Source organism: Pteropus vampyrus, unplaced genomic scaffold (genome assembly GCF_000151845.1).
Source record: "Pteropus vampyrus isolate Shadow unplaced genomic scaffold, Pvam_2.0 Scaffold19, whole genome shotgun sequence".
Lineage (NCBI taxonomy): Eukaryota > Metazoa > Chordata > Mammalia > Chiroptera > Pteropodidae > Pteropus > Pteropus vampyrus.
The window spans coordinates 8753002-8778386 of NW_011888800.1; the positions used below are offsets into that span (position 1 = coordinate 8753002).

General features: G+C 51.1%; 2 protein-coding genes across 22 annotated transcripts in view; one reads left to right on the forward strand and one right to left on the reverse strand.

The window, feature by feature from the left end:
- Positions 1 to 77: 77 nt before the first annotated feature.
- MAP1A (microtubule associated protein 1A) lies at positions 78 to 20049 on the forward strand. 5 transcript variants are annotated; one of them, XM_011354996.2, is made up of 7 exons: positions 78 to 358; positions 1322 to 1423; positions 9166 to 9248; positions 9529 to 9669; positions 9865 to 17908; positions 18060 to 18280; positions 18480 to 20049. In XM_011354996.2, the coding sequence occupies exons 1-7, from the start codon at positions 121 to 123 to the stop codon at positions 18633 to 18635; spliced, it is 8985 nt and encodes a 2994-aa protein (XP_011353298.1). In that variant the 5' UTR covers positions 78 to 120; the 3' UTR covers positions 18636 to 20049. The 5 variants fall into 5 exon arrangements, with proteins under 5 accessions (XP_011353298.1, XP_023383567.1, XP_011353299.1 ...); XM_023527799.1 differs by having other exon boundaries at positions 18063 to 18280; XM_011354997.2 differs by lacking the exon at positions 18060 to 18280 and having other exon boundaries at positions 18480 to 18665.
- A 1696-nt stretch (positions 20050 to 21745) lies between these two features.
- Positions 21746 to 25385, reverse strand: part of PPIP5K1 (diphosphoinositol pentakisphosphate kinase 1) — a 44492-nt gene continuing 40852 nt past the window's right edge. For 14 of the 17 annotated variants that reach the window (XM_023527808.1, XM_023527813.1, XM_023527812.1 and 11 more), the window contains one exon: positions 21746 to 23309. In XM_023527808.1, coding sequence (XP_023383576.1) covers positions 22357 to 23309 — 953 coding nt within the window. In that variant the 3' untranslated portion in view covers positions 21746 to 22356. The remainder of the gene's footprint in view (positions 23310 to 25385) is intronic. The other 3 variants (XM_011355010.2, XM_023527814.1, XM_023527819.1) reach the window with 2 other exon arrangements.

A 25385-nucleotide genomic window follows, 5' to 3' on the forward strand; every position in this document is an offset into this window, starting at 1 on the left:
CCAGTGCTCCGCCTCCTGACAGGGAGCAGCCAATGAGCGGCTCCCGCCTCTGGCCTTTAAGAACCGCGCGCACTCTCCCTGCGGCGGACGCTGCCAGCCTAGCACTCCAACAGAGTTTCCATGGAGACCGAGTCTGGGCCGGGGCGGCCTCGCGGCGTTACCATGGAGACAACTCCCGGGCTAGGGCTCCGAAGCTCTGGCTCACCGCTGTCTCAAAACCCCGCGGAGCCGCTGTGCCAGGCCGGAGCCGCGGTGGCGGCGGCATGCTGGGACCTGCGGAAACATTCTTTGCTCATCGTGATCGGCGATATCGGTACAGAAAGTCAGCTGAGGGCCGTGCGGGCCCACCTTGAACAAGGTGAGCCGCTGTCCTGGCTGTGCTTGGGACATCCTCCATCCCGAGCTTCTCCGCCATCTGCATTTACCTCCCAGAGCGTACGTCTGCATCCTTCATCCCTAGTGTGCACTGTGCACTCTGTTAATCTGAATCATCAGCCCCTGTCACCTTTATCTTCCATGTCACGCGTCCGTATCCTTCCGTGCTGCCAACATCTCGCTTCCCCATCCTTCCCGCACACCCCATGGCGTACCGCAATCTCCCGGAGGCGGGGGAGCTCTGTGCAGTGCCTGGGGCCCCTCTGGTCACACCCTCTCTCCCGCAGTGTCTCGGGCCAGACGTCCTGAAAGTCCTCACCTTCCCCTGGGGAGTCCATGTCCCTACCTTAGTTTCTTCTTTAGGATCCCTGAACAGGCACAGGGTGCCTTCTGGAAGCTGCAGACAAATCTCAAATCTCCCAGTGTCGGTGGCCAACCTGAGAGTGACCTTTGTGGCCGCGAGCTCCTCAGTCCTCACCTCCCTCCCCAGTTGCCTGCCAGTGGCGCAGTGCTGCGGAGCCACCTGCGGGTGGAAGCAAGCCGCGAAGGGGTGGAGGCAAGGAGGGGGCATAAAAGGAGAGTCTAGAATCCTACTTAGCTGTAAGGACCAGTAAGGCAGCCCCCAGTATCTGGGATAGGCCTTTGGGTGTCACTTCTATCACAATTGGGCAACTCTGCAAGAAAATTCCTACATACGAACTCACTAATGACCAAGTTTAGCCTAAACTCTGCCCTTCTTCATCTGGCTCAGGCAAAGCCCAAGGCACAGAATTGAAGAGAGATAGAGGCATTAACAACCTTTCTTAAAGATATCAGTGAGGCTGATCAGGGCAGCTGTCCTTATCTCCTCCCTCTCCTTACCCCTCTTGTGAGCTTAGAACTGCTCCCTGAAGTCCAGCTCTTCTGAACTTATTTAGAGCCCTCTTTGTTTCTTTTTGTCTCACAGGGATTCTCTCCTGGAATGTTGACTTATCATCCTTTGACTTGAACCAGCAGTTGCGACTCTTCATTACCCGGCACCTAGCTCACTTCTCCTCAGAGGTCAAAGGTTAGGACCAGTGTCATTTGTCTCAGTCCTTTGGGTGAGGGTTGGTCACAGAAGAGCAGAGGTCTGGTCTCCCTAGCAGAACTGGACTTGTGGGAGCTTTGGGTTGGGGAGAAGGGAAGGACTCTGGAGGAAAGTTGTAAAGCTCCATAGCTATCCCCACATACCCAGTACACTTCGAAGACAGATGGTATGGTGGTGGAAAGAAACTGGAGAATATAATTTCTACCTGAGAAGACGGTATTTTATGGACAGCTATTGACATGCACTAAGGAAACAAGGTACTTCTCCTGAGTGATCAATCATCTCCCATGCAAAAAATCTACTTTTTTTGTGTTCCCATTTCTGTGTACTCCAGCCTTCTTGGATCTCTTTACAGAGACCCTTGAATCCCCAACCCACCTTCCCAGATCCTTGCTTAGAACTTTCCCTTAGACCACATAGCCTACTGTCCCAGGTTTCAGGGTTTCTGGTTCCTCCTTTGGATCAGCCAACAGATCTCCAGAGCACATCAGAAATCTGGTATCAAAGGCTGATGAGCACCATCAAATCCAGGGTGGAAGCAGGGACTCCCAGATTTGCTGCTACAAGAGCTAGTCACACTTCAAGATTTGACTCTGAGATCAAAGTTCACAGGATGTAGTTTCCCATTCGGCTAGGTGGGAGAAATGGGTCAGAGATTTGAGTAAGTACCATTTTAGGAGCTATCATTCCATGACAATATCCGTGGGGAAACTGTAGAAAACCCTACATCTTATATAAAAGTACTGGGCATTCTGGCCATGTTGTTGGTAAATGTTGACACACCAATCCATGCTCCAGTGCCTGTATGGAATTTAAAATCCATACAACTGAACAGTTACTGAATCAAATGATTGAATTCATATCTTATGTAGATAATTCTCAGTTATTCAATATAGAAGATAGTCACCTCCCCTTCTCTTCTTATTCCTCCTGCTAACTGCCACATCTTTGGTCATTTCCCTGATCACTGACTACTTTAGAGACGTTTTTGGAGAAAGAAGACAAGGTGAATATGTTAATGATTTATTATCCTAGGAATATGTGCGGCATTTAAAAAATGTGAGACTGGCATCTTCTTGACGTGACTAGCTTCCTGTGAAGCTAGCCACTCGCTGTTTTGAGACTGCCTTCTGTTTAGAATTACTCATGTCATGGCTTACTCCATTAGCACTGATGACTGAAAATCAATAGTTTTACCACTTATTACTCCTAGGAGCTTTGGTGCAAGTTTGGATGAGGAGATGATAGCAGATAAAATTAACAACTGAGTTGAAGTTTGGGGAGTATCTTCTGATGTTAATAATTCACTGAAATTTCTAACCTTGTCCTTTTGGCCACAGAGACTTAAGATTAGGCTGCTTTCTGGAATAATGTATGAATGAACAGAACTTAAACCAAAATACTTAGCTATTCTTCAAATTAAGATGCAGGGATGCTTGGGAAGACATTTACAGGGAGATGCATAATTACTCCCAGGAACCTCTCAGAAACAAACACTGATATATAAACACCTATTAGATCTTTTCAGTCAAAGAGCATATGCCATGGTGTCTTCAAGGGGCTTAGGGCCATACACCCACGATCAGGATTTACTTTAGCCTACTGAATTTTTTTAGGTTTGGACATTTTTATGGTGGCCTCTCTATGTCCCTGGAGAATAGTGAAGAATTTCCTGGAAAAACCCACATGGCTCAAGACCGCCACAGCCCCACCCCTGCTGGCTCCTCTTTCAGCTGTCCCCACAAACAACAGAGCAGCTGCAGACACAGCCCCTCCCTTGAGCCTCCCTTTAATGGGGAAGGCAAAGGGACTCAGGCTGCTGGGATGGGCTCAAGGGGATATACTAGTACTTTATGACTTAATCCTTTCTGCCCACCCCCACAGGCTGGGCCACCATCCCTCTCGCTTCAACTCAAACCCTGGGCCAAAATGCTGAGAAGGGACAAAAGTATATCTTACAATGAATGACAGGAAGAGTGCAATCAGTCCTAGCTACATCCCGCTCCACACCCTCACACTCACGAAAAGGAGGGACCCTCTGATGGAGAGTCAGTGGCCCAGCTCCTTCTAGCGGTCAAATCTGGTAATGGCTTTACCAGGTGAATTTTGCACCAGGTAGTCAGTCTTCAGTGGTGACTTGGAGATACGTTATTCCTTTCTAACCCCTGCGAAAAATATGGAACTTCCAAGCATTATAAAACAAAACCAGAAACCATTATGATAGTGGAAAACTGAATTTAAATAACACTCTGATACTTCTATTGGGCACCTCTAGGAAAGGGAGAGGGCTTCATAATTTATAATTCATGATTGATATTCTAGGACTCTGAAACACACAGGCTGAAGGACCAGTTTGGAGACCTGTCTGACTCTCCATTATCACTGGTGTGCTCAAGAGGTATTAGTTCTGTTACCTGCAAACATAAAAGCCATTCTGAATTAATAGAGCAGCTTGTTACTCCCTGCAACTGGGGTTTTCATTGCTGTCTAAAATGGGAAAGCAAGGACAAAAATAGTATTTGAAGTCCTCTCTTGCAGGAACCTCCAGTTCTGGGCATACCTGGCAGCTAAGAGTTGGTCTGGTCTGAGATTCTGATTTAGGATCTCCCTGATCACCTAAATGACCTCTCATGGATCTTCCACAAAAGGGAGATGGACTTCCACTGCATTTGTGCACTGTAGGTTTAGGATTCTAGGAATGAAGCACTTTTTCATATTTTATGCCATTCACCCCTCACAGTATCATTGGAGGATGGTACTAATCTTATACTCATTTTATAGTTCTAGAAGCAAGCTTTCAGAGAGATTAAATGGCTCATCTAATAGCATGATTAGTAAAATGGTAGAGTCAGGTCTCAAATCCAAGACTTTGGATCTTATTTTGTGTTTGAGCTCAGGTCTCTCTCTTCTTTGGCATCTCACCATTTAATTGCAGCAGAGCCTAGGAACACAAGGGGTAAAGGGTTGGTTGTGATGAGTGGCTGTTTAGAAGGTGAGGGCTGAAGGAAAAGTCCACTGCAAGATGGAACTGTGCCCAGGGTGTGGCCCTTGAGGGTAGAAGCTGAGAATAAGGGTGGGCTCTGTACTGGGCTGGAAAATGTTTTGTTCTCAAGCCAAATGTCTACTCAAGTTTCCCTCTTAGCACAGTCCAGAGAGCCCTAGAAAGCACAGAGGAGATGGGAGGTTTAAGATGGGAGGAAATAAGAAGTACGAAGTTGCAGAAGGGAAGTGTTTCCCTTTTGTGATGCTCGGAACTCAGCCTGGTTTATGTTGTGTATCTCTGCAGATGGCTTCCTCTATTCAAAAGGGGCTGTTGTCATGTTGCTGCTTTGCATCCCCGGATCTAAGCAAGGATTCCTCCTCCTCTGTCCTCCTCTCGGCCTCCCCGCCACTCCTCCCCCCCTCCAGTACTGGTGACTCAGCTCCCTCAGCTCCTCCTGTCCTCTGGAGGCAGTTAAGGGGGATGGGGATGCTGAGAGCAGAGACTATTTTGGCTTCTCTGACCTTCAAAAGCTGTACTTGGCAGCCTGGGGCAAGGGTGGTGCTGGTGCTGGTGTATGAGTGGGTGGATGTCGATGTATAGAAGGCCTTAGGAGTTGGCTAGGACTGGGGAAGGTTGATGGAAGGGAAGAAGGCAAGGCAAGTAAGAGCTATGTGGAAGCGCAAGCATCACCCAGTTGGAACTGAGTGCTAGAGCTCTCCAGATCCTCCCTTTGAGTTCTAGTGCAGGTTACTAAATCTGAGACAGAGGTAGAGACAAAGGGAAACAGGGTCAATATTAGAAGAATTAAGATAATATAAGACCAAGACATCAAAGAGGCATGGAAAGTGCAGAGACAAGGAAAGAATAGGGATCCAACACTCTATAAAGTCATTATAAGATTTTTTTAAATCCAAAGAGTATTTTATGTTACATTTAATAATTGGCCAATAGTAAGAAAATTTTGCTTAGGCCTGGGGCCCTGGTGATCTTCCTTGGTCCCCGTTAACTCTTTCACTGAAAGGCAGAAAGCACTCTGCCTCTTCATACCCAGTGACCCAAGAATTCCAAGTATCTTGTCCTGTGTGGTTACCGTGCTGTGCTGCATTGACACAGAATTGCATGCTCCCAGGGTCCCTGTGCCCCACCCCAGACTGTCTAGGACCATGTGTCCACTTCAGAATTTCAAACTACCCTCCACCCTAAAAAGAGACTTATTTCTGCCCTCCCCTGCTTTCTGTAGCTGTGGCTCAGAAGCCAGCAGAACTCAGCGCAACTCCTGTCCCCAGCCTTCTTCTCAAGTAGTCCCTTTACTCCTATCCCATGCGTTCAGGCCCCTAGCCCCTTTGTCTCCTGCTCCTCCAGGAATTGAAGGTCACTCGTTGGGTCTGAGGAGCGAGACAGCAGATGGTTCCTGAGAGAAGGAGGAGGGCCCGGGCAACCCATACCTCCTGTATCCTCTGAAATGTGCCATAGCACAGGGCTTTGGTCTTTGGCTGATGCTGCTAACAGTATTTCTTGACTAGGCAGGGTTGGGGAAGGGCCCTGTGGGCCACTGGAGACCACCCTGGCTCTTTGAGCTGTTAGACAACTCCTCAGCCCCAGCAGAAGCACCAGAGCACTGACATTGTGAAGGCAAAGAAACAGTTAAGTCTCCGGTGCCTCGTCATGGACCAGCCCCTCTTCCCCGCCCTGGCACCGCCCTCCCCATCAAGCGCCCCCCCCCCACTCCCACCCAAAGTGCTGCAGACTCTTCCCTGAAGCTGCCGGCTGAGGCCGGAGCTGCAGCCTCCATGAGGGGCTCCCTCCCACACCCAGGGTAAGAAACAAACGGAACCGAAGGGCTTGGCATGGGGGTTGGAGGATGCTGTGATAGGGAGGTGGGATGGGAGTAACGGGAGGGGAGTCGATACCTAAACTGGTGTGTCTGGAACTGGCCCAGCGGGGTGGGCAGGGTGGGGGAACGGAGAAAGAAGATGAAAATTACTGGCTATGGGGCCAGCCTGGACGCAGAACCAGGCAGAGGCCAATGTGGCCAAGACAGTGACAGTCCACCTCTCAGGCTGGGTTGGGCCGGGAGACATAAGCCTAGGGGCAACAGCAGAGGGTGGTGTCCCTGGCTCTGCCTGGCAGCCTGGGCCTCTGGAGGAGTTTGGGGGCTGTGTCTTTGGGCAGGGGTAGAAGAATCTGAGGGTAAGCGGATGTTATGGGAATGTACCTAATGGTGTCAGCTGCTAGATTGCTCAGCTGCTCCTATGCTGGGGGTGAGCAGGACAGCGAGTTTTTGCCAAGTAAGGGGAGGTGGGGGACACTGTGGAAAAAGAAGGGAGGAAAGGGTCATTAAGATGTGGCACGCGCCTTCGCAGACCAACCAATGTGCAGTGGGCTCCCCGCACCCTTTTCCCAGCTTGAGATTGTGACTCTTAAGCCCCCACCCTTTTCTGGCTCCCTTGGGAGATTGAGAGGCCCCTCTGGAGATTAAGAGCACTCCCTCCAGAGCAGCTGCCCTGCATTTTCAGTACTGTCAACCCCACGGGTTCCCAGTCTGAGCCCCACCCCCCCCATCTCTGCATCTCTTCTCAAGATAGGGGCTCTTGAACCAAGGAGCCAGTTTCCTCTCCCTCTCTGTGTTCCCTCGCCGCCCCCCCCACCCCCCATGCAGAGGCAGCCAAGAAAATGACTTGTCATGCTGTGGTGGGGGCGGAGCTGGAGCCTGAGCTCAGCGCGCACACTCACACACTGCGGCAAACTGCAGCTGCCCGAGCGGCCCCCCTCCCCTCTGCCTCACTGCAGAGACACCTGCCCTCTTGCCGGCTCAGCCTCTGCACCCGCCACCCCATCACTGGCCAAGGGATATGCCCCTGCCTCACAAGAAGTCCTCTCCAAAAAAAAAAGGAAAAACAAGTCTATTCCCTTTGGTGAGATTGCTGGGGTGAGCAGAAGAGGGAAAGAGTGCTTTCTCCCAGGCCTGTAAACGAAGGATGCTGGATATAAACCATGTAGTTGCCAGTCAGAACTGGAAAGCACTTGGGTGAGGGAGAGGGTCTCCACCAAGACAGGAACTGGAATCAGAGAAGTCGGGTGGTTATACCCAGGGGGCTGCAAGGAATGATAGACCGGAAGCGGGAGACGGGGGCAGATAGGAAGCAAATCAGTCTGTACTGCAGAAATTTCTTTCTCACCCTCCTAGCTAAACTGTGAGACCTTCTGGGATGTGGTGGGGCAGAGGTGGGGGTGGAAATTGCCCTTCTAAATCTAAACTACTTAGAGCTAGCCTAGGGCCAGCTGTTCCCTGAACCTCCGTAGCCCTCACCTGCCCAAGCCTTGCCCCTGCCCTCCTCTGAACTGACCTCAAAGCTTCCCTCCATTCCCAAGTGCATAGAAGACAACCTTGAATTCCTCTTGGGCCCCACCCACCCTGTATGGAGTTTGGTCTTCTGACATCATCCATAGTTCACTTCCCCTGCAGCTGCAACTACAACCCCTTGCTGCCAGATCTGCCTGATCCTGGCACCAAGGCTCTCCCACTTAACAAAAGCCCTGGCCCTGCACTTCTCTTGTCAGAGCCCTTGAAGAGGGTCTAGTGGAGGGATTCTGAGCCCTTCCACCAATATCCTTTAGACAGCCCACTCCCCAGGCCATCTGATCACCCCTCTGTTTGTAAGGTAACTCCACTATGCTGCAATTGGCAAGGGCAGGAGCAGGGAATGGCAGCATCCCTTTTCAGTATCTTCTGTCTAACCTGCCACTTTCTTTGCTGCGTTACTTGGTATTTTATGTGAGCCCGGGGAAGGAAAGTAAATAGGGGAATTTAAGGGTGTCTTATCTTTCTCCATGGCCTGGGGAACACTCAGTCTTTCTTTCTTTGTTTCTTGTTTGTGAACCCCTTGTTCCCCTCTCCATGGCAGAAGGCCCATAGGAGAGAGGCAAAGATGAGAGGAGAAACTGTTCACAAAATATGGATTGTAGGCTAGCAACCCAGGCAGGCCTCTCTGGAGTCCAGGGATATGATGGTGAGAGAGGGAGCTGTGAAACCTTTAGTGGTGGGAACAGTATGAGTGGGTGCATGTTTGTGAGTGCAGGCTTGGCCTCTCAGGAACCAGAGAACAGAACAAGAAATTAACAGTCCTATATCAACTCTTTGATTTGTAAAACTCCAACGGTTTAGAGAGTGCAGACTTCTCTGAGTCTTTTGGAGTGGGAATTCTGGCCTTGGATGGGGGTTGGAAAGGAAGATGGGGAGTCTGTAGACACTGCACAGAAGGGCCCATCTCCTTGTTTCCAGGCACTCACTAGCATGAAAGCATGCTAGCGCAAGGCAGAGGCAGGCTAGGAAGGAGTGAGCTGGGTGAGGACCGTCCCAGGAGCCCTCCCTCCAGCTGAGTCCCCCATCCTCAGGCTGCACCAGGAACTCAGAGCTCAGAGAGGGACAAAAGTTTCTTGTCAACAGGGCAGCCTGAGGCGGGAGTTCCAGGCAGAGGGTGTGGTAGATGAAGGGAGGGAGAAGACAGACTGTGTGGAAGAGGGGAGGGAGGCCCCTGAAAGGGGAGGGTTAGATGAGCTAGTCCCTAGACCTTACTCAGCAGTATCCAAAGTGGCAGGATCTTAGGATAGCTAGACTTCTCTTTCTCTCAAGCCCCATATTCTGATAGTGCATTCTTTCCTCCCCTGCCCCACACAATGCCTCTGTTTTAGTCTATACCCACTCTCTTCAGAACAAATTCCTACATCTTTCCCTCAGGCCAGAGGACCCTCTGCCACCAGAGTGAGATCCTAGAGACCATCATCCTGGTAAACCCCAGCGCCGACAGCATCAGCTCTGAGGTAAGGCCTGGGCCTGGGCCTTGCCACGAGGGCCTGCTGAAAGTGCTGTAGCTCACCCTTGCCAGTGCTACTGCTGTAAGGCCAAGAATTCTTGGACTTGGCTTTGAACCATCCTCTAGTTCTGCCATCTAAGCTGCCTTACAATTCCCAGCCCCACTCTGGAGGTGTTGTGGTGCTACTGGTGGGGAGCATGGCCTTGCAGTATTGCGGGGAAAACGAACATTCAGTGCTCTTCCCTGGGTTTCCTACATCTGCGACTACTCCTTTCCTTCTATTCTAGGTTCATCATCTCCTTAGCAGCCCATCAGCTCACAAACTACTAATCTTGAGTGGGCAAAGTTTAGAGCCAGGGGGAGACCTCATCCTACAGAGCGGCACTTACTCCTATCAAAACTTTGTCCAGGTCCTTCACAACCCAGAGGTAAGTTCCATGTCTGCAGGAACAGAATATGGGAGGGATCCAAGGAAGGGAAACTCTCATATTGTTTGACAACTGGGGGTCCTGGCAGAAAGGTGGGAGATCACCTTAGAGACAAGTAAGATTAGTAGACTGAATATGAGTTGGGGTAAGACAAACTTAATGACCTGATCAGCCTTCTATCTCCCATTCCTCTAGATTGCCCAATTGCTCAGCAACAGAGACCCTGGGCTCCAGGCCTTCCTCACCGTGTCCTGCTTAGGGGAGGGTGATTGGAGCCATCTGGGACTATCTAGTTCCCAAGAGACCCTGCACCTCCGGCTAAACCCTGAGCCCACCTTGCCCACAATGGATGGTGTGGCTGAGTTCTCCGAGTATGTCTCTGAGACTGTGGATGTGCCATCCCCCTTTGACCTGCTAGAGCCTCCTACTTCAGGGGGCTTCCTCAAGCTCTCCAAGCCTTGCTGCTACATCTTCCCTGGCGGCCGCGGGGACTCTGCCCTCTTTGCCGTCAATGGTTTCAACATCCTAGTGGATGGTGGCTCTGATCGCAAGTCCTGCTTCTGGAAGCTGGTGCGGCATCTGGACCGCATTGACTCAGTGCTGCTCACACACATCGGGGCAGACAACCTGCCAGGCATCAATGGACTCCTGCAGCGCAAAGTGGCAGAACTGGAGGAGGAGCAGTCCCAGGGCTCCAGCAGCTACAGCGACTGGGTGAAGAACCTCATCTCTCCGGAGCTTGGAGTTGTCTTCTTCAATGTGCCAGATAAACTGCGGCTGCCTGATGCCTCCCGGAAGGCCAAGCGCAGCATTGAGGAGGCCTGCCTCACTCTGCAGCACCTAAACCGCCTGGGCATCCAAGCTGAGCCTCTGTACCGTGTGGTCAGCAACACCATTGAGCCTCTGACCCTCTTCCACAAGATGGGTGTCGGCCGGCTGGACATGTATGTCCTCAATCCTGTCAAGGACAGCAAGGAGATGCAGTTCCTCATGCAGAAGTGGGCAGGCAATAGTAAAGCTAAGACAGGCATCGTGCTGGCTAATGGAAAGGAGGCTGAGATCTCGGTGCCCTACCTGACCTCTATCACTGCTCTTGTGGTCTGGCTGCCAGCCAGCCCCACTGAGAAGATTGTACGTGTGCTTTTTCCAGGGAATGCTCCCCAGAACAAGATCTTGGAAGGCCTGGAAAAGCTTCGGCACCTGGACTTCCTGCGCTACCCAGTGGCCACACAGAAGGACCTGACTGCTGGGGCTGTGCCTGCCAACCTCAAACCCAGCAAAATCAAACAGCGGGCCGACAGCAAGGAGAGCCTCAAGGCCACTACTAAGACAGCTGTGAGCAAGCTGGCCAAACGGGAGGAAGTGGCTGAGGAAGGAGCCAAGGAGGCCCGCTCAGAACTGGCCAAGGAGTTAGCCAAGACAGAGAAGAAGGTAAAAGAATCATCTGAGAAGCTCCCAGAGAAGCCTGCCAAGCCTGAGAGGGTGAGGACAGAGTCGAGCGAGGCATTGAAGGCAGAGAAGCGGAAGTTGATCAAAGATAAGGTGGGGAAGAAGCACTTGAAAGAAAAGATATCAAAGCTGGAGGAGAAGAAAGACAAAGAGAAAAAAGAGATCAAGAAGGAGAGAAAGGAGCTCAAGAAAGACGAAGGAAGAAAGGAAGAGAAGAAGGATGCCAAGAAAGAGGAGAAGAGGAAAGATACCAAACCTGAGGTCAAGAAGATTTCCAAGCCAGATCTGAAGCCCTTTACCCCTGAGGTACGTAAGACCCTCTACAAGGCCAAGGCCCCTGGCAGAGTAAAGATGGACAAGAGCCGGGCTGCCCGTGGGGAGAAGGATCTGTCCTCTGAGCCCCGGACACCCCCAGCCCAGAAGGGGGCTGTACCACTCCCAACAGTCAGTGCGCACAGGGAGCTGGCCCTGTCTTCACCAGAGGACCTCACGCAGGACTTTGAGGAGATGAAGCGTGAGGAGAGGAGGTTGCTGGATGAACAAAGGGACATAGGACTAGGAGAGAAACCGCTCTCTCCAGGCACCACGGAGGAGGGAGTCCCAAGCACAGCTGCCCAGAGAACACTACCCTCTGTCTCAGGGCTGGAACAAGAAAAGCCTGTGATGAAGGAGAAAGAGGTTGTCCCAGACATCCCTGAGGAGCAAGGCACCAATAGAGGCCCAGATTCTGGGGCCGAAACAGAGGAAGAGAAAGACGCCTGGGAGGAAAAGAAGCAGAAGGAAGCAGAGAGGCTCCCTGATAGAACCGAAGCCAGAGAGGAAAGTGAGCCTGAGGTAAAGGAGGATGTGATAGAGAAGGCTGAGTTAGAAGACATGGAGGAGGAGTTGCACCCTTCAGATGAGGAGGAAGAGGAAGAGACAAAGGCTGAGGGTTTTTACCAAAAACATATGCAAGAAGCCTTGAAGGTAACTCCAAGGGGCAGGGAGGCTCTCGGGGGCCGGGAACTGGGACTCCAGGGCAAGGCCCCTGAGAAGGAGACCTCATCTTTCCTAAGCAGCCTGGCCACACCTGCAGGAGCCACTGAGCACGTCTCCTACATCCAGGATGAGACAATCCCTGGCTACTCAGAGACCGAGCAGACCATCTCAGATGAGGAGATCCATGATGAGCCGGAGGAGCGCCCAGCTCCACCTAGATTTCCTACAAGTACCTATGACCTCCCTGGGCCCGAAGGCCCTGGCCCCTTTGAGGCTAGCCAGCCTGTAGACAGTGTTGTTCCTGCCACCTCCAGCAAAGGCTACGGAGCACCAGAGACTGAACTGACCTACCCTCCCAACATGGTGGCCGCCCCTTTGGCTGAAGAGGAGCATGTGTCCTCGGCTACCTCAATCACTGAGTGCGACAAGCTTTCTTCCTTTGCCACATCTGTGGCTGAGGACCAGTCTGTGGCTTCACTCACAGCTCCCCAGACAGAGGAGACAGGCAAGAGCTCCCTGCTGCTTGACACAGTCACAAGCATCCCATCATCCCGCACTGAAGCCACTCAGGGCTTGGACTACGTGCCATCGGCTGGTACCATCTCACCCACCTCCTCACTGGAAGAAGACAAGGGCTTCAAATCACCACCTTGTGAGGATTTCTCTGTGACTGGGGAGTCAGAGAAGAGAGGAGAGAGTGTCGGGAAGGGCTTACCTGAAGAGAGAACTGTGGAAGAGGAAGAGGAGACCACAAGTGTACAGCTGTCTGAGAAACTTCACAGTCAATATGGAACCCCGATGTTCGGTGCCCCTGGTCACACCCTATATCCAGGGGAATCAGCGCTCGGAGAATTGGAGGAGCGCTGCCTCAGCCCAGATGACAGCACAGTGAAGATGGCCTCTCCTCCACCATCTGGTCCACCCAGTGCCACCCACACACCCTTTCATCAGTCCCCAGTGGAAGAAAAGTCTGAGCCCCAAGACTTTCAGGAAGCAGACTCCTGCGAAGACACTAGGCTTACCCCAGGTGTGGTCAAGGAAGATGCTGCAGAGGAGACAGTCAAGCCAGGGCCTAAAGAGGACACACTAGAGGAGGGGGGAAAGCTGCCTCCTCCCAGGAGCCCCCAGGCCCAGGAAGCAGCTGTCAGCATTGTTGGGGGACATACAGGGTACACCATCCAATTGTTGCCAGAACAGGACAAAGCAATAGTCTTTGAGACTATGGAAGCACAAGAGCCCACAGGCCCAATTCTGGGAACAGAAGTCCTGCCCAGAGATTTGAGGGCATCTCTCCAAGAACCTGGTGAAACTCAGAAAGATGATGTGCTCCAATTTCCTGACCAAAGCCTCTCCCCTGATGATGCAGAGTCCCTCTCGGTCCTCAGCGTGGTCTCACCAGACGTTGCCAACCAGGAAACCATCCTCAGGTCTCCCTGTGGCCTGACAGAGCAGCACCTACACAAAGACCTGTGGCCACAGGTATCTCCAGAAGATACTCGGTCACTTTCTCTCTCAGAAGAGAGTCCCAGCAAAGAGACTTCTCTGGATATCTCTTCTAAACAGCTCTCTCCAGAAAGCCTTGGTACCCTCCAGTTTGGCGAACTAAGCCTCGGAAAGGAAGAAAAGGGGCCTCTGATGCAGGCTGAGGATACCTCTCAGCACCTAGCTCCTGAGTCTATTCCAGAACCCTGTGCAGCCACAGTGTCTCCTCCCACAGATGTGAACACTGGATACTCTGCACAGGCAGATATCACAGATGAGAGCCCCAATGGAAAATTATCTGCCAGCCCCTTCTCTCACTCTCCACTGTTGGGAGATGGGAAGCACTCACCTGGAGTGACCACAAGCCCTGGTGAACACATTCTGACACCTGATAGCTCCTTCACTAAGAGTCCTGAGTCTTTGCCAAGCCCTGTCATGGAGGACATTGCCATCAAGTGGGAAGGTAAAGTTCCAGAATTGAAAGACAGAACCCCAGAGCAGAAGGACAAGGGACCTGAGTCAAAGGATGAAGTCCTACAGCAGAAGGACAAAACTCTGGAGCAGAAGGATATTGTCATAGAGCAGAAGGATACAGCCATCGATCAGAAAGGTGAGGCTCTGGGAGAAAAGAAGGCTGTGACACAGCAGGATAAGCCTTTAGAACTAAAAAGCAGAGTCTTAGAACAGAGGGACACAGCTCTGGAAAAGAAGGACAAGGCTCTGGAACCAAAAGACAAGACCCTGGAACAGGAGGACAAAGTCGTAGAAGAGAAAGATGAAACCTTAGAACAAAAAGCCAGAGACTTTGAACATAAAGACATGACTCCAGAGGACAAAGTCTCTGAACTGAAGGGCAAGGCCTTAGAACAGACTGATGAAGCCCCTGAACAGAAGGACAAGGTTTTGGAAAAGGAAGATCAGGCCTTAGAACAAAAATACTGGGCCTTAGGACAGAAGGATGAAGCCCTGGAACAAAACAATAAGGCTCTTGAACAGAGAGATAAGGATCTGGAAGAGAAGGACAAAATTCAGGAGCAGGAGGGCCCAGTGCAGGAGGAGAAAACCGTGAAGCCAAAGGAGAAGATCCTAGAAGAAAAATCTTCAGAAAAAGTTGGGGCTGTGGAACAGAAGGAAGAAGCTCTGCTGGAAAAGACCAAAGCTCTGGAACTGGAAGAGAGCCCGGAGCAGAAGGACAAGGCCCAGGAGCAGGAAGAGAAACACTGGAAGGAGCAGGAGTGGCGAGAAACATCTCCGACCAGAGGGGAGCCAGTTGGAGAACGGAAAGAGCCTGCCCGGACATGGGAGGATACATCTCCTGAGCAAGAGGACAGGTACTGGAGGGGCAGAGAGGATGTGGCCTTGGAACAGGACACATACTGGAGGGAACTGAGCTGTGAGCGGAAGGTCTGGTTCCCTCATGAGCTCGATGGCCAGGGGGCCCGGCCGCGGTACACAGAAGAGCGGGAGAACACTTTCCTCGATGAGGGGCCAGATGAAGGGCAAGAAGTACCCCCCTTGGAACACTCGCCCCAGAGCCCCTGGGCCTCAGACTTCAAGGGTTTCCAGGAGCCTTCATCACAAAAGGGGCTGGAGGTGGAGCGCTGGCTTGCTGAGTCACCAGTTGGGCTGCCACCAGAGGAAGAAGACAAGCTGACCCGCTCCCCTTTTGAGATCATCTCTCCTCCAGCCTCCCCACCTGAGATGGCTGGACAGAGGGCTCCTCCGCTTCCAGGACAAGAGAGCCCTATCCTGGAGCCTAAGACCATGCCACCCATGAGGAATGAACCTACCACCCCCTCATGGCTGGCTGACATCCCACCATGGGTGCCCAAGGACAGACCCCTGCCCCCTGCACCCCTCTCCCCAGCTCCAGCTCCCCCAGCTCCTGCCCCTGAGCCATACACTCCTGCGCCCTTCTGGGGCACAGCTGAATATGACAGTGTGGTGGCTGCAGTGCAGGAGGGGGCAGCTGAGTTAGAAGGTGGGCCATACTCCCCCCTTGGGAAGGACTACTGCAAGGCTGAAGGAAAAAAGGAAGAAGGAGGTCAGGCTGGGGCTCCTGACAGCAGCCTCCGCAGCTCCAAGTTTCCAGAGGCCAGTGAGAGCCATGCCACCCAGGAACCTGAGCAGACCGAGTCAGAGCAGAGAGAGCCCACACCCTATCCTGATGAGAGAAGCTTTCAGTATGCGGACATCTATGAACAGATGATGCTTACTGGTCTTGGCCCTGCATGTCCCACTAGGGAACCTCTTCTTGGAGCAGCGGGGGATTGGCCCCCACACATCTCAACCAAGGAGGAGGCAGCTGGCCGAAACACATCTGCAGAGAAGGAACTTTCATCTCCTGTCTCACCCAAGAGCCTCCAGTTTGACACCCCGTCCTTCAGCTATGCAGCTCTGGCAGGACCCACCGTACCCCCCAGGCAGGAGCCTGAGCCAGGGCCAAGTGTGGAACCCAGTCTCATCCCTCCTGCAGTACCTCCCCGTGCTCCCATCCCACTGAGCAAAGGCCCAAGCCCCCCTCTTAATGGTAATATCCTGAGCTGTAGCCCAGAGAGGAGAAGCCCATCCCCCAAGGAATCAGGTCGGGATCACTGGGATGACAGCACTAGCGACTCAGAGCTAGAGAAGGGGGCTCGGGAGCAGCCAGAGAAAGAGGTCCAGTCCCCAAGTCCCCCTCACTCCATCCCTGCAGGGCCCCCCAAACAGTGGCCTGAAAGTGAGGCACATACCAGCCCTTCCTTGGACTCACACCTGGGTTCTGCCCGACCCACCCTGGACTTCCCAGCTTCAGCCTTTGGTTTCTCCTCATTGCAGCCAGCTCCTCCACAGCTGCCCTCTCCAGCTGAACCTCGCTCAGCACCCTGTGGCTCCCTTGCCTTCTCCGGGGACCGAGCTCTGGCTCTGGCTCCAGGGCCTCCCACCAGAGCCCGGCATGATGAGTACTTAGAAGTGACCAAGGCCCCCAGCTTGGACTCCTCACTGCCCCAGCTCCCATCACCCAGCTCTCCTGGGGCCCCTCTCCTCTCCAATCTGCCACGACCTTCCTCACCAGCCCTGTCTGAAGGCTCCTCTTCTGAGGCCACCACACCTGTGATTTCAAGCGTGGCTGAGCGTTTCCCTCCTAGCCTGGAGGCTGCAGAACAGGGATCTGTAGAGCTGGCCCCAGGAATGGAAGCAGCTACCCACAGCCTCTGGGACCTCAATCCTCTGAGCCCAGCACCTCCAGCTTCACTGGACTTGGCCCCAGGTCCGGCTCCCAGCCTGCCTGGAGATGTGGATGATGGCACCCTACCCTGCCACCTGGAGTGCTCAGTGGCAGCAACCAAGAAGCCAAGCCCTTTCCAGGGTCCCTCTGGGGATTATGCCACCAATGGTCCAACTGAAACCAGCCCCAACCCCCCGGGCCTTGCGCCAGCCAAGGCTGAGAAAGAAGAGGCTAAGGCCTGCCCTGCCTGGGAACGTGGGGCCTGGCCTGAGGGAGCTGAGAGGAGCTGCCGGCCTGACACGCTGCTCTCCCCTGAGCAGCCACTGTGCCCTGGAGGGACCTCTGGGGGCCAATCTAGTAGTGTCTCCCCTGAGATGGAGGCTGGGCCCCAGGGATGTGCCTCTGAGCCCCGGCCCCACTGTGGGGAGCTCTCGCCATCCTTCCTGAACCCACCTCTGCCCCAATCCATGAATGACAGTGACCTCTCAATTGAGGAAGCTCGGCTGGTAGGGAGAGGGGGACGGCGCCGGGTGGGGGGCCCTGGGGCCACAGGGGGCCCATGCCCTGTGGCAGATGAGACACCCCCAACGTCAGCCAGTGACTCAGGCTCCACACAGTCAGATTCTGACGTTCCGCCAGAAACTGAGGAGTGCCCATCCATTACAGCTGAGGCAGCCCTCGATTCAGATGAAGATGGGGACTTCCTGCCTGTGGACAAAGCTGGGGGGGTCAGTGGAACTCACCATCCCAGGCCTGGCCATGACCCTCCCCCTATCCCCCAGCCAGACCCCCGGCCATCCCCTCCCCGCCCTGATGTGTGCATGGCTGACCCTGAGGGGCTAAGCTCAGAGTCTGGAAGGGTAGAGAGGCTACGGGAAAAGGAGAAGGCACAGGGGAGAGTAGGGCGCAGGGCCCCAGGCAAGGCCAAGCCAGCATCTCCTGCCCGGCGTCCGGATCTTCGGGGAAAACGCTCACCTACCCCTGGTAAAGGTCCTGTAGACCGAGCATCCCGGGTCCCACCCCGGCCACGCAGCACTCCAAGCCAGGTCATCCCAGCAGAGGAAAAGGACGGACACAGCCCTATGTCCAAAGGCCTGGTCAATGGACTCAAGGCAGGACTGAGTGAGTATGACTTGAAAAATAGGAGAGACTGTGGATTGGGGCTGGGTGTGGCTGGTCAAATGCTCCAGGAGTGGAAGGGAGGGAAAGAGGGAGAAGGTTGCCAAAAGCAGTCTACTTTCCCTCTACAATGAGTGCCGGCTTGTCTCTACAGCAGCCTTGGGTTCCAAGGGCGGCTCTGCTCCCCCTGTATATGTGGATCTCGCCTATATCCCGAATCATTGCAGTGGCAAGACTGCTGACCTTGACTTCTTCCGAAGAGTGCGTGCATCCTACTATGTGGTCAGTGGGAATGACCCTGCCAATGGCGAGCCGAGCCGGGCTGTGCTGGATGCCCTGCTGGAGGGCAAGGCCCAATGGGGGGAGAATCTTCAGGTGAGTGGCAATGGACGCCAAGGAGGTAGTCTGGTCAAAGCTTATTCAGAGGCAATAGTGGAACACGGTTTTTATTTATAAAAGGACTGAGCCCTTTCTATGGGCAGTGGGACTACTTCCTGGACCATCAGGTGCCCTATCCTCCTCACTTACCTTCCTTTCACATTCTCACATCAGGCATGTCTTATCTCCCGCCTAGGTGACTCTGATCCCTACTCATGACACAGAAGTGACTCGTGAGTGGTATCAGCAGACTCATGAGCAGCAGCAACAACTGAACGTCCTGGTCCTGGCTAGCAGCAGCACCGTGGTCATGCAGGATGAGTCCTTCCCAGCCTGCAAGATTGAGTTCTGAAAGAACCACTTTTCCTTCCCCAAGGATCTGCTCCCCCACCTCCCTTAGAGAATGGCTACTGCTGAGTCCTTTGGTGTTGGGGAACATGGGAGCTGGGGGAGGAGGGGGCGGGGGAGACAGGATGTCTTGTGGATACTTGGGCTAGACTGAATGGGAGAGGTTGTCCCTTTCCCTCATCCATACCTGAGATGAGTCTCAAAACCAAAGGTAATAGGAATAGGATAGGGGGAGGGTACAAAATTAGGATAGGAGGTCATCTGATGCCTGAGAACCCTGGAGTGACACATCTCCTAGCACTGCCAAATGCTGGTATTGGGTAGGGAGTGAGGATGGGTCTCAGAGAGCAATCTCCTCCCACATGGAGGGAGATCATATCCCCAATCCCAGGGGCTTCTTTATCTCAATCTATTTATTTAGCATCCCTAGGAAGGATTTCCAATAGTAACTTATGTGACCTGTGGGCAGGATGCTGTCAGTGAGGTGCCCAGAGCTGCACCCCTTTCTCCGTCTTCCATCCCCTTACTCATCAGGTTCTGGGTTCCAGCAGTGGTCTGGAGGTACACCGCTGCTACACTGTCCCACTGCTTCCCTCCGTATTTGAATGTCTCAATCTAAAACTTGAAGCTCTTGACCAACAGACTGATGAGAGAAGAAAGGAGCTTATCCTCTCAGCCCCTGCTTCATACCATTCACATCCCAGAGCTGTGTCCAGATCAGGCCTACTGGGCAGCACAAAGGGGCAAGAAGAGCCCAGCCCCAATCCCAGAATTTTCCAAGCTCCCTGACCTTTTGAAGTTTTCACCCACCCATTCCAATTATCCTGATCCCTTCTCATCTCCTGCTTGGCTTCTCTGCATGTGGTCATCTACTGTGGCCTGGTGTGTAATGGGTTAAAAATAAGCCACTGCCTGACATCCCAACATTTGACACCCCAGCAATGTGTGACTCCCCCAACATTCCACTATGCCATCCTGCAGCTGAAATGAGAATGCTGGCTGCCTTTCCAGCCCCAAACTCTTTAATAGAGATTTGGGGAGGTGGAAGCCATGCCAGAGGACTTGCGAAAAATGAGGGAGGAAGGAAAGAGGGAGAGGAAACTGAGCTTAAACTTAACTCCTATTGAGTGAGATGAAAACAGGCTGAAAATTCCAACACAGGAAAGGACCTCACCCCTAGCAAGCCAACGAGTAGCCCTGCCAGACTACTGCTGGACTGAGAAATCCAGATGCTCATCAGGGCTCTGCTTCTCTGCCGAATGACTGTGTGGAAAGGAAAATGAACCTGCCTGTGTTCTTACTAGCTCCCACCCTCCCCATGCTGCTGTGCTCTGCTCCTCCCCACACTTCCCCATTATAGTTCCCAGCTGCTGTAACAGAGCCGCCTCCAACTCTAACAATAAATCAAGTTCATTACAGATGCTGTAGTGCTTAGGCTTTTTCTGACTCCACACGTTGCTTAGTTGCTGGGCCCTGGCTTCCTCTATGTTTCTCCCAGCACAGTCAATTTATCTTGATGTCTCTGATAACTGGAAGCAATTCCAGGCCTCAAGGAAGCCAGAGAACACAGGGTGGGTGAATGGAGAAAAGGATATGGGGAGCCAGCATAATTCATGAAAATGGATGAGAATGGCTGAGTATGGGGAACAGGAGCCAAGGGTGGGAACATACATTTGGTTTGGGGGAGGAAAGCGGGAAGGGAGTCTCCTGGGAAGGGGATCTGTATAGCACAGGTGTCAAGAGCTGAGGACTGAATAACCAGAATCAAATACCTTGGATAGGGGAATACCAAAGAGGTAAGGAGTTGAGGGGCCCTAAGATACCTAGAGCAGGGCTCCCAAACCCCACACTGCGGACCGGTACTGATCTGTGGCCCATTAGGAACCAGACTGCACAGCAGGAAGTGAGTTGTGGGCAAGCGAGCAAAGCTTCATCTGTATTTGCAGCCACTCCCCAGCACTAGCATCACAGCCTCAGCTCCAACTCAGATCATCGGGCATTAGATCTCATAGGAGCACTGGTCCGTGGTGGCAAAAAGGTTGGGGACTGCTAATCTAGAGCCTATTGAGGTTGTAAACACCTCTCATTTGTGCAGCCAGGATTTTCATGGAGTTAAATGTTTGATTTTCTCCCTGCAACGAAATCTTTTATAGCCCTAGGTATATCAGGAGAAGTCAAGTTGTGAAAGTGAATATATGGGCAGGGGGATATTCCAGCCCTCCTAGTGTTCTGGGCTCTCCCAATGTAAAGATGTCAAGGGGATAAAGAAAGAGCACAACCCCCTTATTTCATCTCCTCCTAATACTCCAAAGCATCAGAGTAAAAAATTGAGAGGGCGATTCCAAGGGTCTGATGAGAAGACATTGTGTACCCTCTGGTGCTCCACAGAGATAGAAACTCTCTCCCTTGCAATACTACTCATTGAAGACATTCTAGGATGGTGGGCTGATTGCCATAGGGACCTCCTGGGATGCCTGATCTCTATATTTTTATAGCCCATTCCTGCTCAGCTACAAAGACTTTTGACTGGTTCAGATTAATTTAGTCACAGACATGACTGACATAGTCATATTCATTCATGAGTTTACAAGGACATCACTGCTACTACCATTCTCATTACTTCATATTTATTGAGCACTCATAATGTTCCGGCCCCCCACTCCAATGACCTCATCACCCCTCCTACCCACACCCATCCCCATCCCCCAATCTTTGGGAAAAGCTTCATAATCACACCTGGCCCTAAAGACAAATAAGTACAAACCTCTTGGGGATGCTGGAGTGTTTGGTCTTTGGCCAGTCTGTCCCTGGCACTACTACAGAAATATATATATATATATACACACACATATATGTATATATGTAAGTATATACATGTATATATGTAAATATATGTATATATATATATAAAATCTTTGCTCATGTCTGTACAATATTGATTTCTGCTGATTGCTTAAAATAGAACCTGATTTTCTCTACTATGGCATCTTCTAAGACAAAAAGCCCCACAACAAAAGGAGGCCCAGCTTCACAGATTTGCCAAGAACCCCCAGAGTATTTTTAGTTACTCTGAAATTTTCACAGCAATCTAATACCTATTTTTCCATAGAGCTATTGCCCAGAGGAACATGACTGGGGCAGAGGGGCACTTGGGGATATGAAAATACCCATAAGCCCAGTCTAAAGATTAGTGGCCATGACGGATGTTTGTTTGGGAAGGGGACTCTTTTTTTTCCCCCAGACATTTCGTATAGCCATCCTAGGCCCACCTGAGGAGTGCTAGCAAAGACAAGAGTCTCCCTGAATGCACATGTGGTCTAAGGGTACCTTGAGAAGTTGTGAATATTTCCTCAGAAAAGTGGAGACCTTGGAGTCCCCGGTTGCACTTGCTGTCCCTGGATGGCATCTTCAGCAGTTAAGAGGCATTTCCTTTAACAATCTAGGATTTCCTGGGATGCTTAGAGGAGGCTGGACATCAGCCCACCCCTTGAAAGAAATCCTATTCAAGTCTAATGGCCTGGTGAGGAGTCAATGGCTGCTTTCAATGTGAAATTGGCCACTCACCAAGCCCAGCTCTGGCACAGGTAATGTTCATGTCAAGAGCACTACTTCCTCAGACACCTCTGGTGAGATCCAAGGCCTTATGCTGGCAGGTGATTTAGCTAACAGAAAAAGCTGCTAGCTGAAATGGCTGGTATAGTGTAACAACACTAATGAGAAAATGATTAATCACATGTTGCTGGTGGAAGGGGTGAGTTCTGGTCATGGGCTAGAGACTGGCTCTGAGGGTTGGGATCATTAGATGTATACGAGGCTTGGGGAACATCCTCTCCAGGGAGCTGGTCAATCACCTCAGGAACCACCCTGGACTGCTGATTAACCTCCTCAGAGACTTCCTGGATCTGCAGGTCACTCTCCTCAGGGAACTCTTGGGATGGTGTATCAATCTCAGGGATGTCCTGGGACAACAGATCGATTGCAGAAGTCTCTTGGGCCAATCTGTCAACCTCCACAGAGAACTCCTGACATGGTTGGCTGAGCTCCTCAATGACCTCTTGGACTGGCTTACCAGCTTCCACAAGGATTTCCTGAACCAGGTTCCCTACAGGGAACCCATGGATCAGCCTGCCAACCTCCACAGGGACCCTCCGGCATGGCTGGCTGACCTCCTCAGGGTTCTCCTGGCAAAGCTGGCAAGCTTCCTCAGAGACTTTCTGGCACAGGTGGCCGACCTTCTGGTATGGCTGGCTGATCTGAGGAACCTCTTGGCATGTCTGGTTAACATCATCATAGGTCTCCTTGCATGGCTGGGTGTTGTCAGGGACCTCTTGACATGGCTGGCTGACCTTTCCATGGATGACCTGGCATGGCTGGCTAACATCAGGAACCTGCAGGCATGGCTGGCTGATTTCAGCAACCTCCTGGCATGGCTGGCTGGTTACCACAGGTGGATCCTCTGGGGACTGGTTTGGTTCAAAAGATTCTTGCTCCCCTTCTATGGGGAGTGCTCGTGCTCCCTTCTCATAGGTCTCCTGGAGCAGCCCAATGCCTTGATGACCTTCAGTCACATGTGAACTTAAGGAGGGTTGGTCACTGAAGCCAAAATGAGAGTTACCATCCACTGCAGTAGGGGAGGAAGGACCAGCACTGGACACAGTGCTGGAAGGGCCACTGCTGTCTGTAAAGCAAAGTTAGGAGACCAAGTTAGGTAAGCCGTAGTTCAACTTCCAGGAGAGATGGCCTATATTACTCATGTATTGTGGAAAGAGAGTCTGAATTCTTTCTAAGTTATGTAGAGACTCCTAAGTTAGGCCAGCTCAGAAACTGTTGCTCTGGCCTAATATATACTACAGGAGTAGAACTAACATTGATCTAAGACTCAGGAGAGAGTGCTGAGGCCTACTTTATCCAGTTCTTTCACAAATACATCCTTATCCCAATTCCAAATTCCCAAGATCTCTCATTCATACTTTGGAAGCATATAACACTTTATCCCAGTGGTTCATAAATAGGGTTACATATCAAAATTACGGGAAATTTTTTAAAAATACAAATTTCCAGTTTCCATCTCTAGAGATTTTAATTCTGTGGGTTTAGGGTAAAGGTATGGGGTAGAGAGAGAGATGAGGGGAATATATTTTGTTAAAAGACTCTCATTAAATTTGATGGTTAAGAATCATTTCTTTAAAGCAATCAACATATTTCTGAGGCAGAGGTAATCATTGTTCATAGCCCAAATACAAATAAGCAGAAGAATGTAGAAAAACCTTGTGAATCAGAACAGTAGAAAGGAAATTGATTTACCCAAAGATGGAAGACTACCATGGACTCTCTAAATGGCAGCAGTTCTTAATTGACCTTTCTGGGGTTCACTGACCCCTGTGAAACATTAATGAAAGTTATGGACTATCTTCCTAGAAAAATGTATGTATGGATAGTCACACTAATCTTTACATATAGTTCCTGGGGTTCATAGACTTTACACTGAAATCCATCCATAGATAAAAGTTAAGACCCTGTAAGTTCCGGGACACACAATGTTACAGGTTTGTGGATATTATACACATATAAAACATAAAAACTAATTTCATAGATCCTGACAGTAGCAAAATGAAGGCCTTAGTCTTCAGTTACACTGTGGGATAATTCCTATCCCAACCTCTATTTCTTCATTGACCTCTAGAAGAGTACTAATCTACTTTTTCCTTTGTAAATATTATAACTATATTTTGAGCACTCTAATATCAATAGATTTTGGAAATAGGGGACACGTGAATATCTTTTCATCAAAAACAACCTGGGAAAGAAGGCAAGCCTGAGCCTGCAAAGGCTCAATCAGTCACTGAGTTTGAAGTATGCCCGTTATCTCTTTTCTGTAAAGGATCATGGGAGGCATGTTTCAAGCAGAAAAAAAAAAAGACTTGGTTTTGAGCCAAGGAGGCTAATTCAGGGCAGAGAGACAGACTCAAAAGAAAATGCTTACCAATGAGGATATACACCTGATACTGAGATTAAAAAAAAAAAAAAAAAAAGCTGTAAGCTAAATTCACTCAAGGATAGAAGTAGCCTTAATATTTAGCTAGTGATGTGATTCAGGCAAATCACAGGTCAGAGCAGAAACAAAAGTAGGACAGGGACGGGATGGGTACAGAACCCATAAACACTAAGGTCAGAGGTAAAAGAGGCAATGGCAAGGTAAATGTAGGATAATCTGAAACTCAGAGGAAGAATTCTTGGTGTCAGGAAGGAAAGTTTCTTCTGCAAACAGGACGCCAGAATAAGTGCAAAATGTTGCAACTGTTTAACCCAATGCTGAAATATAAACCTTTGTTTAAGTCCTATCTAAATAAAATAATGAAAGGCATGTTGAATTTTAGTCATTCCCTTGAAGCAAGATGAATAAAGAAAGGATTTCTATTACTGGTGTCTCTGGCCCTCATCTCCCCTCTGATTACCACTTGTATCTCCCACTACCTTCAACTACCCTAAGAACTCCTTGGACTCTCATTGTTCACACAGTTGCCATTAGTAATAGGCTAGATATTATAAAGAAGAGATAAGAAAAAGCAGCACCTCAATATGGACTGAGAACAGACAACTTGAGAGAAAGGACATGTAGAAAGTAGAAGCAGATTCTAGTTTCCTCCTCCCAGCTTTTCTATACATCCAGGTTTCCTCCCAAGTCATCTTTACTTGAGGAAGGTGTAGGGACCAAATGAGGATCGGAGGAGAATGAAGTCTCCAACCCTTCTTC

Coding starts and splice junctions, on each gene's coding strand:
- MAP1A (XM_011354996.2), top strand. CDS start 121: ATGGAGACCGAGTCTGGGCCGGGGCGGCCTCGCGGCGTTACCATGGAG. Junction 9,249..9,528: donor CCGACAGCATCAGCTCTGAG/GTAAGGCCTGGG, acceptor CTTCTATTCTAG/GTTCATCATCTCCTTAGCAG. Junction 9,670..9,864: donor AGGTCCTTCACAACCCAGAG/GTAAGTTCCATG, acceptor CCATTCCTCTAG/ATTGCCCAATTGCTCAGCAA.